Source organism: Aythya marila (genome assembly GCF_965140915.1).
Source record: "Aythya marila genome assembly, chromosome: Z".
In the NCBI taxonomy this organism is placed as follows: Eukaryota; Metazoa; Chordata; class Aves; order Anseriformes; family Anatidae; genus Aythya; species Aythya marila.
In genome coordinates this window covers 9,101,939-9,118,892 of record NC_139080.1, presented here as the reverse complement: position 1 = coordinate 9,118,892, position 16,954 = coordinate 9,101,939, and the positions used below count along the sequence as shown (strand labels likewise).

General features: G+C 43.4%; 2 protein-coding genes across 3 annotated transcripts in view; one reads left to right on the top strand and one right to left on the bottom strand.

Moving 5' to 3' along the window:
• FAM219A (family with sequence similarity 219 member A) overlaps positions 1-16,954 on the top strand; it is a 267,457-nt gene that overhangs the window by 95,808 nt on the left and 154,695 nt on the right. The window lies entirely within an intron of this gene.
• Positions 1-16,954, bottom strand: part of DNAI1 (dynein axonemal intermediate chain 1) — a gene marked incomplete at its 5' end in the record, with an annotated part of 130,170 nt that overhangs the window by 67,296 nt on the left and 45,920 nt on the right. The window contains one exon of the mRNA XM_082782808.1: positions 7,256-7,503. Within this exon, the coding sequence (XP_082638934.1) occupies positions 7,256-7,503 (248 nt within the window). The remainder of the gene's footprint in view (positions 1-7,255; positions 7,504-16,954) is intronic.

Genomic DNA, 16,954 nt, shown 5'->3' with positions numbered 1-16,954 from the left:
CCAAGCTGTATGATGCTGCTAAATCAGAGACAGCATCTGTAATGTGCCTGACAGAAGGCTCCCGTCATCGCAGGGCCGAGCAGGCTCGCAGCAGGGACGGGGAGAGCTGGCCCCAGGACCTGCCCGGTGCTGAGCATCCCCGACCACTGAGCTCACCACGGTGGCAGGAGAAGGGTGGAAGCTGTGGCTGCCCCTGCTCCCCACATCCCGCTATACAGCTGGGTGGCTTCGCTTGCACCATCCTGCTCAGCTTGCGTTTAGCTCTGCCCTTATCACTCCCTCATCACTATTTCATCTTCCTCGGAGAAGCACGCTGCTGTTCACAGGCTGCATCAGTGCCGGTAAGAGCCATCCGCTCTGGCTGCTTGCTCCATCTATTTTGAGGATCCAGCAATCAGCAGTCACATTTTACAGGCCAGTGCAGAAACACATTTTTTCCACAAAGATCCAACACAGCTTCCTGGTTTCTGTTAAATATTTAGTTAACTTTTGTGACTGCTCTGAAGTAGCAGAGCAGGATTCAAAGATCTAAGCAATCAAACAAATGCATTACAACTTCTCTGCCCTTTGAAAGCGTGGGCTAACACATTCCAACATCCCAAGGTCTAAAGACTTACATTTTACAAGTGACTCTCAAATTTTATGAGTGAAGGTTTCTCAACGAACAAGCATCAGTACAACTAAAAGGCAAATAAAACTACATAGACTTTGCTTACAAACAACCTGAAAATCCACAGTAAGAAGGTTTGGATCTCAACTAAAAGGACTGGGAGAGAGAAGAACAATACCTAGAGAAGAATCTATTAAGCAAGCAGCAGTGAGAGCAGAAGGCAGAAAATAAGTTGAGCATCTGTATAAAGTACAGAGGGAAAAGCAGCATCAAAGTGGAAAAAAAAAACACCTTTTCAGATAAACGCTACGTGATCTGCAAGGGAGGGTTTCAGTGCTTTTGCAAGAGAAATTCTAACCTGCAAGAATCCATACCCAAGGCACAGTTATAAAATAGCCAGTTACAGAAACTGAATATCCAAAAGGTACAGCCTGATACCATCTCAAAAAATACAATACTGAAGTTAAAAGAACAGTGATTTTGTCCATTATTGTCAAAGATACTTCGGAAGAAACATTTAGACACTTACCTTTTCTAACTTTAAAGTGGCTCAAAAAGCATTAAAATGTTTTCAACAAGGTACAAACACGAAGCAAAAGATTTTATCCAGCATTTCTGCCACAGTAGTGCCTTGCACTTTCCACCACCTCCACCATGCCTAAATGAGCCTAAAGCTTCAGGATAGGCTCGTGCAGCCCATCAGAGCTTTCCCCGACAGCAGAGAAACTTGACTGTGTGGGAGACAGAGTATCCTCCACCTGGGTTTTGATTTTGCAGTGAGCAACCAGCAACTGAGGACGACCAGAAAGCTGCTGTTCTTTACCCCATTTTCTACAGCAAGCATCTGGCCCTTCCCAAGCACAGCCCTTCCTGCCCACACTTCCGTCCAGGAGGGGACAAGGGAGCAAACACAGGACAGGTGTTTGAGAGCCACAACGTGCCTCGCGGTGCTGCAGCAAGGAGCACAGTGGCAAATCCTTGACCGACCAGCACAGCTGATGCTGCAGCAGCCTGTCCCTGGACTCAGAGCTCACTGCTGGCAGTAGGACTGCCCCAGCAGGGAAGTGTCTGTCCGATAGAGTTCTCTGGGCCCCAAATACCCCCTGGCTGGCCCATGGATGCTCTTCCCACACCTCTGTTCTTCTGTGCTTGTACTGAAAGACTGAAGTGAAGTATTGACTCTTAGGTGAGGGTACAGCGTCCTGCTTTACTCTTGGGATGTAAGAGGTGAATAAGGCTTTTTGCCTTGCTTGCACTGGGCCAGGAATGCAAGACAGGGCTGGCAGCAGGAGAAAAGTAGGAGAAAGCCTGAGGTGGTGATGAAGGTCTTCTGTACAGACATTGCACTGACCCACTACAAGATGCGACTGGCTTTATTACCCTAGAGGTTTGGTGCTGAACCATCCTTGTCTGCAGGTTTCTGCTGTATTATCCCTTCGGGCCACATTCTCCCACTTGCCAGCTCTCAAGACTGATTCTCCTCATCCCTGTCTCCTGTCCAGCCACCTTGGTGTCAGATTTCCACTGCTCTCCTTTCTTCTCCAAATTTCTCTTTCTCCTCTGAAGTTATTCCCTAACAGTATTCTTATGGAGTTGAATGAGGCTTTATCACTGAACTGTCCCCAGCAAACACCCATTTTGTGCTCCTTAGCAGTGAAGGCAGAAGGAAGGGAGTCAAGCCTGTTCTGAGACAGCTGATCTTTATTCTGACCTTGATAGCAACCTTCTGTCTTTTCTTTTTGTTTTGTTTTCGTTGCATCAAACTCTTTGTTTGCCTGAAGCCAAATGAACAAAATATTATGTGAAGCACTAACATCTACGAAGCAAAGCAAGCTGCAAAAGCTGTTTGTCTGACTGCAGATGACAGATTTAGGAGAGTGGCCATCATCAGAAATGAAACAGTGTGGTGGTTTGACAGGAAATTATGAATAAAATGCTTTTTTTTGTTTCTCCTACGTGCAGTGAACACAATCAGCTTCATAGAATCATAGAATCACTGAGTGGTTTGGGTTGGAAGGGACTTTAAAGACCATCTAATTCCACCCCCCTGCCATGGGCAGGGACACCTCCCCCCAGCCCAGGCTGCCCAAAGCCCCATCCAGCCTGGCCTTGAGCACTGCCAGGGATGGGGCAGCCACAGCTCCTCTGGGCAGCCTGGGCCAGGGCCTCACCACTCTCTGAGTGAAGAATTTTTTCCAGCAGCATGGAGTGGGGTGGAGAACAGCAGGTTGTGCTGACTTTAAAGGGTCTCTGAAACTGAACTCATTTACTTCCATCAGCAAACCAAGACCCCATCAGGTGAGTCTGGTGTGGCTTCATGAACTGCCAAGATTCACTGTAGAGTTATTTAAGGACTTAGATTTCAACACAGAAAGTAGAGCTGGAGAAGAGATCAAAAAATTGCAGGGCAAATTACTGTAAGAGAGTCTCAGGTGTATTTTATGTGGTTTACTTTTGAGATGGGACTTCCACATATTCAAATGGGAAACTAATGTACAAGCTGGCACTGCCCCTGGTTTCCTTTGGCAGTTTGCAGACTATTACCATGCTTCCTTGCCCTTTTGGTCTTAAGCATGAGCATCATATTTAACCTGAGTAGCATTTGGTGAAGAGTTAGCGAGCAGCAGCCAGCCCTTTCTCCTCCTGTGCATGAACAGAAGGAAGAAAATAATTCTTTCAGGATGCCATCTGAAGCTCCATGGTGTCAGCTCCCAGGCAGGCAAGATCAGGTTCAGTAAGTTAACAATGAACCAAGTTGTTTTTCTGACCAGTGATCTCTCCGTAGCAGTTCCAAACCAAGCTGTGCACATGGGCAAGCTTGCCACAGCTGAGATTTCCTCTAAGCACAGCCAAAAGAAATACTCCTTTTGCAGATCTTAGGGTCAACACTCTGCACTGGGAATTCAGTTAGCAATTCTGACGGTGTGCAAGTGAAAAAAAAATCCAATCCCCTGCAGCAGTACTGTCACTGTACTAATCCCAGCAGCAAGCAGAAAGAAAGTCCTTGTTTTGTTGTGAAGTGGACTAGAAGCACACGGTGGAAACAAATCTGTTGAATAAGAAGTGTTTTAAAAGAGAGACTGAACAGAAGAAAAACTTTCACACAGGCGACAGCTTATTACCAATCCCTGTTTCTGAACTGCTCCAGCTTCCCAACGCTTCAAATCTAAAATATTTCACACATTCCAGGGATAAAGAATAGGAAAAAAAGCACTGTTCTCAGCTATAAAGACTAATCATAATACTTATTTTTTAAAAGACAGGAGAAAAATAAAAACATAGCTCAAAGACTGACAAAGAGAGGGGGCCTCTGTGCTGAGAGCCTCTCTCAAGAGATTGCTCTTGTGGGCTCCACATGCCCAAGTCTAGTCAAGTTGTACCACTTTGGCCACCCTGGTTAACAGCCAGAGCCAAGCTCCGGGACTCAGCCACTGCCTGAAGCAGACACCCTGTCCAGGGACTTGCTTTCTAGGAGTACTCAGTGGTAGAGATCATAGAACGAATCATAGAGTGGTTTGGGTTGGAATGGACCTTAAAGACCATCTAATTCCAGTCCCCTGCCATGGGCAGGGACACCTCCCTCCCAGCCCAGGCTGCCCAAAGCCCCATCCAGCCTGGCCTTGGGCACTGCCAGGGATGGGGCAGCCACAGCTCCTCTGGGCAGCCTGGGCCAGGGCCTCACCAGCCTCCGAGTGAAGAGATTTCTTCCTAAAATGATGACGATCAGAGATGATGGGTGTGAAGCTTTTGCTTATCACTTAGAGCATTATTTCAATTAAGGTGGGATTTAGCCTAACCTCACAAAGGCTTTTGCCCAGCAGAACACGGCAGGTTTAGCACAGTTTCCCAGGAGCTGACTCTTTTAAGCAGGTGTTTGCCAAGGCAGAGTTCTTAATTTACTGACCTGTGAGAATATTTCCAATTCTATGTTCCTGTAAGACCTAAGGCTTTGGTGGCTGTATTAGGCACACTGTGCTGCATGCATATACATTTGCATGTCCATGTGCTCGTTTGTTCCTCTCTTTTCCTTTTTTGGAGTTCTGACTTTAGAATTTAATCCATTGGTAGTAAGGAGGGAGAAATGTCTAATTTAAAACAAACCAGAACTTTCCCTTATTTATACTGCAGTAGGGCTTAATACATGGAAGACACTTGTCAAATCCATCAGAAGCCATTGCTATGCTGTTTAAAGATACAGGAACCAGTAATAGGCAGATGAACTCACTCTTAGGTGAAAGAATCAGAAATTTTATATTATTTTGTTCTTAATAATGGGATATGTTACAATGGCATTGTTTTATGCAAACTTACTGAGATATTACTAAGTTAGTGAAGATGAAATGGAAAAGAAAAGAGCTGTCGGGCTGTTTTACTCACTTTCCATTTTGCTTCCACTGTGAAAGGGCTGCATTGTTTGAAAAGGAAGGAGCCAGGCAGCCCAGAGAACAAAGGCTCTTAATTGTTCAGGAAAGCTTTGTTACTTTTCTGATTGGTCTTCAAAGTCATGGGCTTGCAGTCTCTATGTAAGTGAGGACTGCACGGGGTAGTCTAGACAAAGAACAGGCTTCAGACTAGTTGGGGTGCTGGTGGGAGAGAACAGTACATCTTTAAACCAAATCTGGAAAACGAGACATCACTTTCTAGAACCATTAAATGTTGAATGAGGAAAAACTATCTAGTGTCTCAACATAACAAATCATCCTTCAAGTCTAATTTTCTCCCATCAAAATGAGAGAAAACCCTTTCTAAACTTTTTGCTTGATGTTGACAAATACCTGCAGTTCAGATCTTTCCAACAGATGCACAAGCGCTTTTCCTGAAAGCTGTGTGATCAACTTATTACTACTTCTGCTCACTCAGTTTTATGGCATGGTAAGTAAGAAACTCTAAAGTTTACTAAAAATACAGGTACTTTACTGTGGAGGAAAAATAAGGATAATGATTCTCAGCACTCGACCTTTGGAAATAAAACAAACAAATGGGAACTACGGGCTACTCATACCTACATCTGTCCATACCCATGAGGTAGCTTCTTTCCTCTGCAGAGCTATCTCCCTTGAGTGCCTAATAATGTTTTTCACCCCTGTGACAGCCACATTGCTGTCAAGAGCTACACATAAACCTACTTCTAAAAGCCCCTTACAGGCTGCAGAGTGTATCTGCTTCTGCTCTGTATGGATAAGGCCACTTTAAGCATACTCTGTCCTTCCCAATATTATCTGGGGAACAAATCACAAATGCTCTGTGATTCTGGCATCTCCAGTGTACAGTAACAACTGTGACCACCTGTAGGATGCTGCAGCAAGGTCATAAAAAGCTGCATGTACAACTTAACTATATTGACAGTTTGTTGTTGTGTTTGTTGTTGTTGTTGTTGTTTGTTTTTTACTGGAACCCTAAAGGAAACAGGAGGAGCTTGGAGTTCTCTGCCCTCTGGGATTTGCATGTGTAATGGTAGTTTTTGTGTGTGAGTGCATGATACATTGTACGATGATAACAACCCTCTCCTGCGGTACCATGTAAACCTGTAAGAAAAACTACAAATGTTTGCTAGGGGAAAAGCTTTGGCCAGACAAGCAGCAAATATAAAATTCAGGTGTTCTCTGAAATGTTACATTTGCATAACCTCTCTGTTTATAGCAAGCACTGGTCCTGCTCTTGGCAAGTGCCACATTCATCTGCAGTCCCATCAGGATCCCTTGATTTCTCAGATTTTGACTGCAAGATGCAATAACAAGGAGCCACATCTGGGGGACAAATCACACGTGACGTGCCAAAGTACAACGTGCATAGAGGTATGACTGAATTAGGCAAGAAAGCCTAAATCAGTTTAGAGCAATAGCTTTGGCAGCAGTACCTCTAAGTTCAAGCTAGCAAACCAAACACATATCACTGCCCCTCAGCAGGATCACACAGACCATGTTAAAATCTGTGCTGCCACAATTTTACTGCTATGAATGAGATCAGAAGCACATACAGTGCTTCAATCTTAACTCAGGTTACCCTGTAGACATAATTAAAAAGCTAGCTGGATGTAGCAACATATTTTGCTCAGTCCTTTACAATATCGTCTCCCTGGAGGCTTTCTGTGACAGACGCATGGAGGCATTTTAAGAGACATTACTTTAAGAGCATTACCTGCACATCACAATTCTTAATTCACTAGAAAACTTCAAGATCAACCACAGGATAGGGTGTTTTGAATCTCAGTGACAGCCAGTTCCACAGACAGCTCTCCCTGGGTTTGTTGTGCCCAAGATAGTTCTCTTTTAGGGCTGATATGCTGTTTTACATTCTGCTCATTACTTGCTACCCTTTGGTTTTGTATTTGGAACATAAATGGCATTGCATGGTGTTATAAAGAGGACATCAATTCCTCCCAAAACGGAAATCACTTATAATAATTAAGACTTAAGAAAAATAATTCTTGAAAGAAAGTTTTGCTCACATTTAATCTCTGTTGAAGACCAAGAATTCTTGCAATTTCTTTGCTTTCCTGCATATTTCAAAATTAGCTTGAAATAAGTGTCAATCACTAACACATGTATTAAACCAACATCTCTGCCCATACAGCACTTTCTTCCTGCTGTACCTGAACTCAGCCCAATTAAAAGTCTAGTTAGAGGAAAAGAGGGGCACCCTCACCTGCCACACTGGATCCGTGTGCTTTCCTGACTTAGCGCTACTCTTGTAGCTGGGCTGGGAGGTTGCCTTCTTCAGGTTGTAGATGGCCACGTTGCCGTCATAGAAGCCCACTGCCACGAGGTAGGGGTGGTCATTGTGGATGTCCAGGCACATGATGCCACTCTCACTGCTGAAGACATACTCCGGGAAGGAGGGGTTCTTCATGGTGTAGAGCAGGAGCATGCCATGGCTCTGCTTCATGAAGTCATCTAAACAAGAAGGAGTTTCTGCTGTTAAATCAGTTTCTAAGATTCTTAGCTATTGCAATATATGATTTGAGAGCACTCACCTATGCCTAAAATCAACCTGAATGCAAGGCTATCGGAGAAAGACATCAATCACAGGACTAAATGGTCAAGGTGGGGTGCCCGCATCTAAACAACCTTTTCTTCATTGATATGTCAGGTATGTGGGGGCAACATGTGTATGCAGAAGAACTACTGTTTTAGCAGTTTATTTCTAGGAGGAGACTTAAGAGCCTTGGAAAAAAAAGTGTATCTGAACCTCCTGGACACTTCTTTCTTTATGCTTGAATTTCATTAATATTGCACACATTGGGAGTATTTGATATTAAAGCCTCCCCTCTTTCTTCAATGAAAAGCATTTCACTGACGTATCTGTAAAGCATCATTTCCACTGCCATTACACATAACTGTACAATGCAGAAGTCATTGCAGCTTTATTTTCAGCTTATGTCTAACATCTCCTCTTTGTTTGGCATAGAAGCTCTCTCTTTCTAAAACTTCCCCCTCCCCTTTTTTTCTGCTTACTTTCACCTCTTAGTGCTGCCTGAAATTAGCTCTCCCTATTCTCAATAGGACTATTTCTTATTTTTTTTCTTATGTCCTGACTGTCCTCTGCAATTCTCAAGCTTTTTGCTCGTCTAAAAAACAATTTCCAAATTCATTTAAAGGGGAAGAAAAGCTGTTGATGTAGATAAGCTCTCCAGAAGCAAAGGAGGAGCTTTCCTAATCTATCAACACAGTGCTCACTCTGAGGGCATCCTAGCTATCTCTCCAAACACTTTTTTTCCTGTCAAATGCCGTCTGGTACATAGTATATGGGAAACAGATTTATGGTTTTCTGTGATTTAAGTACCTACTATGCATCTTATTTCCAGAGCAGTTATTTCCTTTTAAAAGTGCTTCTTGCCCTGCCTGACATTTTGACCAACCTGCAGGATAAGGACTTGGTAAATGTGTACCCCCATGATAACACTAACTTCAGAGAACTTTCCTTGGCAGCAGGCTGATCCCAAATCAGCACACAGGTGCAGATGTTACTTGCCTCAAATTTATCAGGGCCACATACAACATCCAAAGAATTAGGAAAGCAACCCGCACATCAATAAAACAACTAGTGCTGCTTTATATTTGGAAGGTGGAAATGGTCTAGCTTTCCAAGTATGCAACACTCCTTTTCACAGGTCCTTCTGTACACTGGGGTGAAACAGGGAAAAGAAATATTTTGCAGAAAGGTGAGATTTCAATACTGGCATCGCTTTAAATATATTTGAACCCAAATAATATTATTAACACATTTTTTGGAAGAGAGAGCAGCTTATTCTTAGAATTCTAGTTGAAAGGAAATGAACATGTTTTCTCCATCAGAGGTTTGTCCTGTCCTTAGAATTCACAGAATTGTCTTCGTTCTAAGCCAGGTAATATCATTGAACTGGTATTAGGCTGAGGTCTGGTCCTGATAAGGATGAATCCCTCCCCTCCCCAGCAGCAAAAACACTTGGAAAGGCTGTGGAAATGACCTACCAGGAATGACTCACATCAGAATGGACTAGAAAGTCAAATCCATTAGATAACTTTTGAACTCGAGCTGATTCACATGCTCATTTCTCCTGGAGTGTGCTGAACAGCCAGCCAGGCATGTTTACAAAAAGTCTATGGCACACATTTGTTTTCTCGCTGTTGGCACTGAACTGAGGGGCTTCAGATGGCTGTCGCCCATGCTCTCTGCACAGACAGCTCAGAGACACATCTTCAGAGGGTGAATCAGCCCACCAAAGATCCGAATTGATTTCTGGATGTGTTTCTTTGCTGGTCTGGCAGTGTCACAGGCCAGCTACATTCTTCAAATGAGGGAGCAGGCATTTAATTAGGAAAAATAGCAGCATCAGCAAGCCTCCATGGAGTTTAGCCTGAATGGAAAAGCAAGGTCCCAAGAACAAGACCTAACAGAGTGAAACATGGGATTCAGTTTGCAGATTAAGACACCCAAATGCAGGTCTACCTGCGGCTGGCTGTCTGAGCACTCAGAAGCTAAACTCCCATTGTGATCCATAGAGATAAATCAATCTAATTCCCCCTAAACGCAGAAAACCCACCTTTGAGAAGATTCCTATATTTTGTCTGCTGATTTACTGTCTGTGCTCCAGTGACTGTAATAGCCAAGCCTCCACTGACTGTTAAACTCATCTTAATCCCAGAGTTGAATCCCACCTATTGCCTCCTGTATGTTATGAAATACAGTGGATGTGGGTTAAAACTCACAGTGTGTGAATACTGCACATAAGTCTGCATAATGTGATTGCTAATGTACAGCTTATGTCTGATGAAAGGCAAAGTGAAGAGAATAATCCACAATTAACACTGAAGCATGGCACATAAATCCCAGTAAAACAATAACCTTCTGAGAGAGCAGGCATACAAATCTATTTCAATTAAGGGTGAAATCTCACCCAGAGTCCTAGGCTGTAACATACCTACATGTTCTTTGACAAATGGAAAAAAATAGCCATCTTTCATTAGTGATATTCTATACTACAGAATGGAAGGGAACAATAACCCAGAGCAGCACATCTGTGATATGGCTTTAAAGCATAGGCTTTTCACCAAAAAGGCCTGTGTTTTTCAGCAAAACCTAGCAGAGCACTGCAGGGTACCCCAAATCCTGTGTGGTCTGTCTCTGAGGACACAGGTAGCTCACTGAAACAATGGTAGAAGAACACAGAGCACATGGCAAAGCCAAGGGCACAGACCCAAAGCTGGCAGCGGCTGCACCACTGCTGGAGCTGAAAGCAGCAACATCAGAGCTGAGGCAGCTGCACTGCGCTGCACGGATGCACCAGGATGCACTGGAAGAGCCGAGAGCATCTGCCCCATGCAGACCCACAAAGCACAAATTGAAATGTGGCTCTTTTTCTGTTATACAAGGGCTGGAGACACTAGAGACACTAGACAGTTATTTTGACAAGCATGCCAGCAGGAGATTTTCTTCTCTAGTGCAGGGAGATGCAAGGCTGTACAGCAAAAAGAGGATTGAGCAGACTCTTGCTGTAATGAGGAAGAGCTGTATGTGGTGAGGATCCTCAGTGTTCATCTGAGCAGAGGTTACATTTCAAACCCTGACACATAACAAGTGTATATGGGAAGAGAAGCTTTGCTAATGTAAGATGCAATAGCATTATTACTGGTCTCAACCTGGAGAACTGAGCCTGTAAGTATCACATGCAATCGGATGCAGGTTTCAAACCAACTATCACTGCTGTCTAAAACATTTGTCTGTATTTCCATACAGAGCTGAGCAGATTCAATATAAACCCTTTTCAAAAAAATATTAATGGCAGCACAGTACCTTGGAATATCATTGCAATATCACCGAATACCTCATGCAAAACAAAAATAAAATAATTGAAAAGCATTTAAATATTTCACTTTGATATTTACTTAGTGCTTGTTTTAACAGATTATTCATTTACATTTTTCTTAGATTAATTTAAAAGCATTTAAATACATATTTGATATCAGATCAAAATACTTTGGTTGTTGGATGGAAATTTTTGATTTGCTTAATCTTTCGTGCTTGCTTCACAAAAAGTCCATAAGGCATGTGTGTTTTTCCTCCATTTCTTACAAAATGCTTGGTGGCGAAACCTGGAAGCTCAGCTCAACAGTATCCTCAAGTTAGAAGCCAGTGTCAGTTACAATGCTCAGGGTAAATCCCATATACATGTAGTAAATCTCAGAGTGGGAACTCTCAATGGTCACAAGTCAGTGTCGAGATTTTTACCACCCAAGAAGCTAGTGCTATAGATTATTATGTCATAGACTGGCAAATTATCCTGTCTCTGGAGCATTTAGAAGCCCAAACGCTACAGCCTCACATCTTAGATCCTATGATACATGTCTTTTTTCAATCAAGACCACCAGCTGTCTCACTGATATGGCTTGGACTGAGAAATCACCATCCTAAAAGGAAACACCACTACTAAAACCCATCCTTTCTCCTCCAATAGCCCATCAAAAAAAGGAAGCAAGAAGGAGAAGCATGGCTGTGAACAGCTGCTTGGTTCTGAGCATCACAGCTGCACAAGCACATCTACATTCCTTTCCTAGATATGCCCACACTTTGATGAGCTTGCAGGCTGGGGCTCTCTCCTTTAGGCTTGTATTTCTGAGCAGCAAAGGGAAGGGGCTGGCTGTGCTTTACACCCGGTTACGTGATCTCCTCCAGGGAGAAGAGATCAGTTTCAACAACAAAAGTTAGGGTACCCAAAGAAGTGGCTCAGCTGTTTACTCACCTTTCAAATATTTAAAGGGTAGAGGACAAAAAAGGTTATCTGCAGGCCAGCAAATGTCCGCAAGCAAGTTATAATTAATACTCAGTTCTATAAAACCCTGTGCACAGCCTAATCATATGCCTGTGCTACAGCCTGCATGGCACAGATGACAGAGCAAGACACAAATTAATGAATTCTCAATACATTTTTTTTTCTCTCTCAGTGAGCAAAACCTGTGCAGCGTGGCACTGAGCACAGGCTCATCTACCCCGCTGTGGAACATGCTGGGTGAGCGTGTGCTGCTTCAGCAAGACTCTCTCCTCGCTTACTGAAATAGCTCTGCCAACTCCACACTTCCCTGCGGTCGCAGAATGGGCACGCTGTAAGAAAGGAAACGGCTGGCACTCCAAGCTTCGCTGCATGCCAAAAGTTGAGAAAAATCAGAAAAGAACAAATCTTTCCAAAGAGCTCAGACAGTTTGGACATGTGTTGAATGTGTTTTCAAAGGCTTGTGAGGACTAACAATAATAACTGGAAGTTTTATAGCACTTCAGAGTGCTTCGAGCAAGCATCTGCAGCACTGCTTCTTACAGCCAAGGGAAAGAGAAAGGCGAGGGACTGTCCAAGACATTACAGCAAGCTGGAAGAACAGGGTGCAGAAGTAGGACTTCACAGGGCTCTGCTCAAGGTGGACCCATCCCAGGATCCCCAAGAGATTTAAACTGGAATCACTGGTGCCCATTTTGTTTCTACTGCTTAGAGAGTCCACAAATACTCGAGTATATGGCTGTGTTGATACAAACCCTGATCACTGTGGATCCAGCGGGGAACCACACTGTGGGCAGGGAAAAGACTAACACCAAACCACCTAAACAGTCCCTTCTCAGAAAAGGAAATGTTTTGAGAATTCATTACTTTGTAGCTCAGGGCCAGAAAGCTTGGCCTTCTCTATTTCACAGCTCACAAATGTTACAGGTATATCCTGTTCTGAACCCTGTAGCTGGGTTTTGGCTGGTACGTGCATTCTTCACTTGAAGATCTCAAGAGACAGAGAGGCCATTGTTTCATTTCGTAGTTTGTTTGAATGCTTGATCACTCTGAGTGATTAAAAAGTTGCACCTAACTCCATATTGGCCTTGTCTGGCTTATCACTATTAATTCTTCGCTTATCTCCGTTGGATGAAAGACTTCTTTTATATCTGGCACTTTCTCTTCCTTAAGATACTTGAAAACTGAATGCTAGTCTCCTTTCAGCATGTTTTTGATAACCTTCACAGCCTGAACTCAAAAATCCTATTTATTTTCACCAGCCTGGCACAGAGCTCAGCAAAAGGCTGGGAACCATCACAAGCTTTGCCACACCAGTCACAGGCACTGCCCTCACAGCTGCAAAGCCACTTCTCAGCAGATGTGGAGAAATGTAGAATATTAAGAAATTTTCCACAGATATGTGGAGGACATAACATAGCTAGGACTTATGCTGCCGAGGCAAAATTCACTTGCAGCCAGGATTTTAACTGGACATTGTTCTCTTTCCACCTTTAAGGTATCTTCTGCGACACTTGAATCAGCCTGGGGCTCTTTACCAACTACCTACAGGTATTTCTGCATCCTCTGAAATACACCGGCTTCAGAATCAAACTTAATATTCCAGTATCAGCCTCGCTCATGCTTAAACCATCTCTCTGCTGCCACCCAGAAGTCCCTGTTTGCACTCCAAGATCATGTTCACCCTCTGCCAAAATATCACACTGGGAACTCAAATTTATTGCTTGTCCACAAAAGCCTACTTTATTTTTTTATTTTCTTAGAGTTGTTGCCTTCCAAGACACAGCACTCCTCCTTGTTTAGAGAGATATAATGTTATATTTGGCTGCATTAAAATGCATTTGGTTTTTATAATTCCAATTTACAACAAGATTAATCACTCTGTACAACAGCCCGGTTCACAGCGTGATTTACAACTCCACCTGCCTTTTCATCAGTCACACATTTCATCTGTTGTGAGCTTGTATTTCCATCCAGAGGACCAACAAAAATAATGCCTAGCTGCAGGGCCACCACTGATCTCGACAGCACGCCCTCTGAGACACTGTCTCAGCTGGCATCTCCACTGGCGTTTATTTCCTGACATCTGTCAGTGGAAGTTGAATCCTGCTGCTGAGACCTCTGGTGCTGAGCTGGGCATTTCGCAGCCCCAGGGATGAGCATACGCCCTCCAGTCAGCAGCAAACTCTGCAAGCTCAGAGCAATCCCATCAGTCCAGCGTAGGCAAATCACAGATCATTGTGGTTTATTCAGATGTCTGAATGTCACATTTATCATTCTGCCTGACACCTCTCCCCAGCCACTGGACAAATTCCTGGTACTCTTGACTGCGTTAACGTTAAACAGCTGTGGCTCTGCTTAGGCACCACAGAACTTGCAGTTTGGGGAGAAGTGAGAAAAAACAGGATTTTGACATCTTTTGGACATTTTGGAAAAGACAAAATTGACAGGTGACGAGGCAGGCTGTAATTTATACACAACCTGAGGCCGTGCCACAGTCCTAATAACTGCTGCAGGCTCCACACATGTCAGAGGCAAGACACACACTTCAGAAGCACAGACCGATAGATAAAAACAGCCTGTATGGAAATGAGCTGTCACAAATGTTTGCATCTTATCCTAAAATACCGTCTGGCAAAGTAATACAAAAGATGCTGCAGTCATCTGGGACAACAAAAACTAAAGATGTAGGAAACACCTGGAGAAACGCACTGTTTGTCACTGCTTGCTATAGCAGAGGCTCAGAGGCAAACAAGAACAGGGGAGAACAGGATGAAAAGAGGCAGTGCTTTCCCAAAAATAGCAGGAGTGTTTGACTTGCAGCTTGGCTCTCCCCTGCTTCACACGAAGGAGAGCAGGTGAGTGTTAGAAAGAAAAGGAATATGCTATTGGGCTGAGGTTGCAATGCTCCAAATAATACCAGACTTCTCTCGTTCTGATCAGAGAGGACTTTGCGTTTTAGGTTTAGAAGGCACTAAAATTACTTTTAAAAATTGCTTCTTTAAAAAAGATACTCATAAGGGTTTGGTTTTGCAATGCAAATAGTAATAGTGCAACTGCTCCAGTATACTGCTAACTTATACTTTGAAGAAAGTTTTTTTAAAAAAGGGCAAGAGAGCCAATAAGATGAAAGCACAAGACTGGCAACAGGGAGATTTGTATTCCAGCCCCTGCCGTGCCAAACAGCTAATGTGGTTTTAGTCCCCTCTTCTCCATACTTCTCACAGCACTCCTGAGGATGCACATCACAGAGGGAGGAAAAGAGTGACTGATGGGCGCTATAAAAGTTCCACATATCAATACCATTCAAAGCAATACTCCTGTTGCTTTCTGGAATACATTCATGTTCTGACCCTCCAACTGACAGCCTAACAATCTCAGATAATGCATAAACTCTTCAGAAGCCAGGGACTGAAGGACACTTTCCAGCTTCAACACTCATCTCCGCAGAGCACTCCAGAGCTGGGAAGCTGGGCTAATCCTACCAGCACACATTTGGCAGCAGCTGTCTCAACCAGCTGAACTCTTGCTCCTGCCTTTCTTATTGTGGTCAGCTTAAGCTGCAATCTTGATAGTGGTTTACTATTTAATACCTGAGGCTCTCTTTCCTCTATCCCTGTTCTAAAAAACTGGTATATTTAATAGCATTTGCAACCAACTAAATATTTAAGAGTGCCATCAAGTGGCCAAGTGCTTGTTAGCAGCAGGGGGCTTCCAGGAGGCACACACCATTCAGAAATCCCCAGGATCACGCCACTAACAGACCTCTATAAATGTGCCACCTTTGGATAACCACACCAGCCTGCTGTTACTGCAAACAAGCCAGGCTGCCGGCATCTCAGCATTCCTGACCTGATGAGCAATGAGGGGGATGCATGCTCTGCAGGAGATGCTTATGTATTCTATAATTAAAGGACAGACACATTAGAGTTTTATGATGGTGCTGCAGCCTCTTGAAAGCAGACAGATGCCTGATGAGATGGATGCGTACAGGCTAGACCGTGGAGGAGGCAATTAGGAATGATACTGCAGCTCAGAGAACTTTTCTGAAGACATTTGGCAGAAGACCCAGATTTGACTGAGGAGCCCAGGAGAAGCAGCGTTACATAGGCCAACCTGCGGGCAATTTTGCACGGGAACATACTTCAAACAAGAACGAATATGACAGCAGCCATTATGACACATGCCCCATCGCATTTTCAGCAGTGGTTTACATCAAACACTTCTGAAAGTGTATAAAAACAGGGCATTAAAAAAGCGACGTATTTTTCCAGCACACTGTCTAGGCCCCTATTAATTTGTGGTCCCAGAGGTCCTCTTCCCCCTTCCCTGTGCAGAAGCCAGCTATCGATGATTAAATCTGGACAGTATCTTTCAGCATTCCTCTTTGTACATGGCTGGAATATAGACCAGATATTCTCACAGTAATTTCCTTTTTCTTTTCTTTTTTTTTTTTTTTTTTTCTTTTTCTTTTGGCCTGCTTTTATTTTCAGTGCATGAAATACTTTGCATCTGAAACAGATCTGTGAAGCATATGATTGGCGATTAGTGTAAGTGGTTTTTAAGAGCTACTAAAAGTAATTTCAGAGAAAAACTATTAGTTTTCTAGAAAACTGAATTAAAACAAAAGTAAATTCTGTGTTTGTTAGTCTCAGATAAAGTCCGTTGCCACTTATACAGCAACAAAGCAACAGCTTTCAATCCTTTGATCAGATAACAGAGGCAGAAGAAAAAAGAATAATTAATGGCAAGAAGAGAGAGGATCCTTCCGAGTGAAATTTTTGAACAGCAATTAGCTGTTATGAGAGAATGGGACTGGTACAAAAGGCTTGCACAAATTATCAAATACCTGTGCAAACCATGGGCCAAACTTTGGCTCACACTTAGATATGGTGGGAATAGGATGGAAAAAAAAACAAACAAAAAAAAAAAAAACACAACAAACAAACACAGAATCAGTGAAGATCTGAGATTGGAAGACACCTCTGGAGATATCTAGTCCACCCATGGACTCAGCTAGAGGATGTTGCCCAGGAATGTATCAAGTCAGGTTTTTTTGTTTATCTCCAAGGAGGTATCTCCACAGCCTCCCTAGGTGA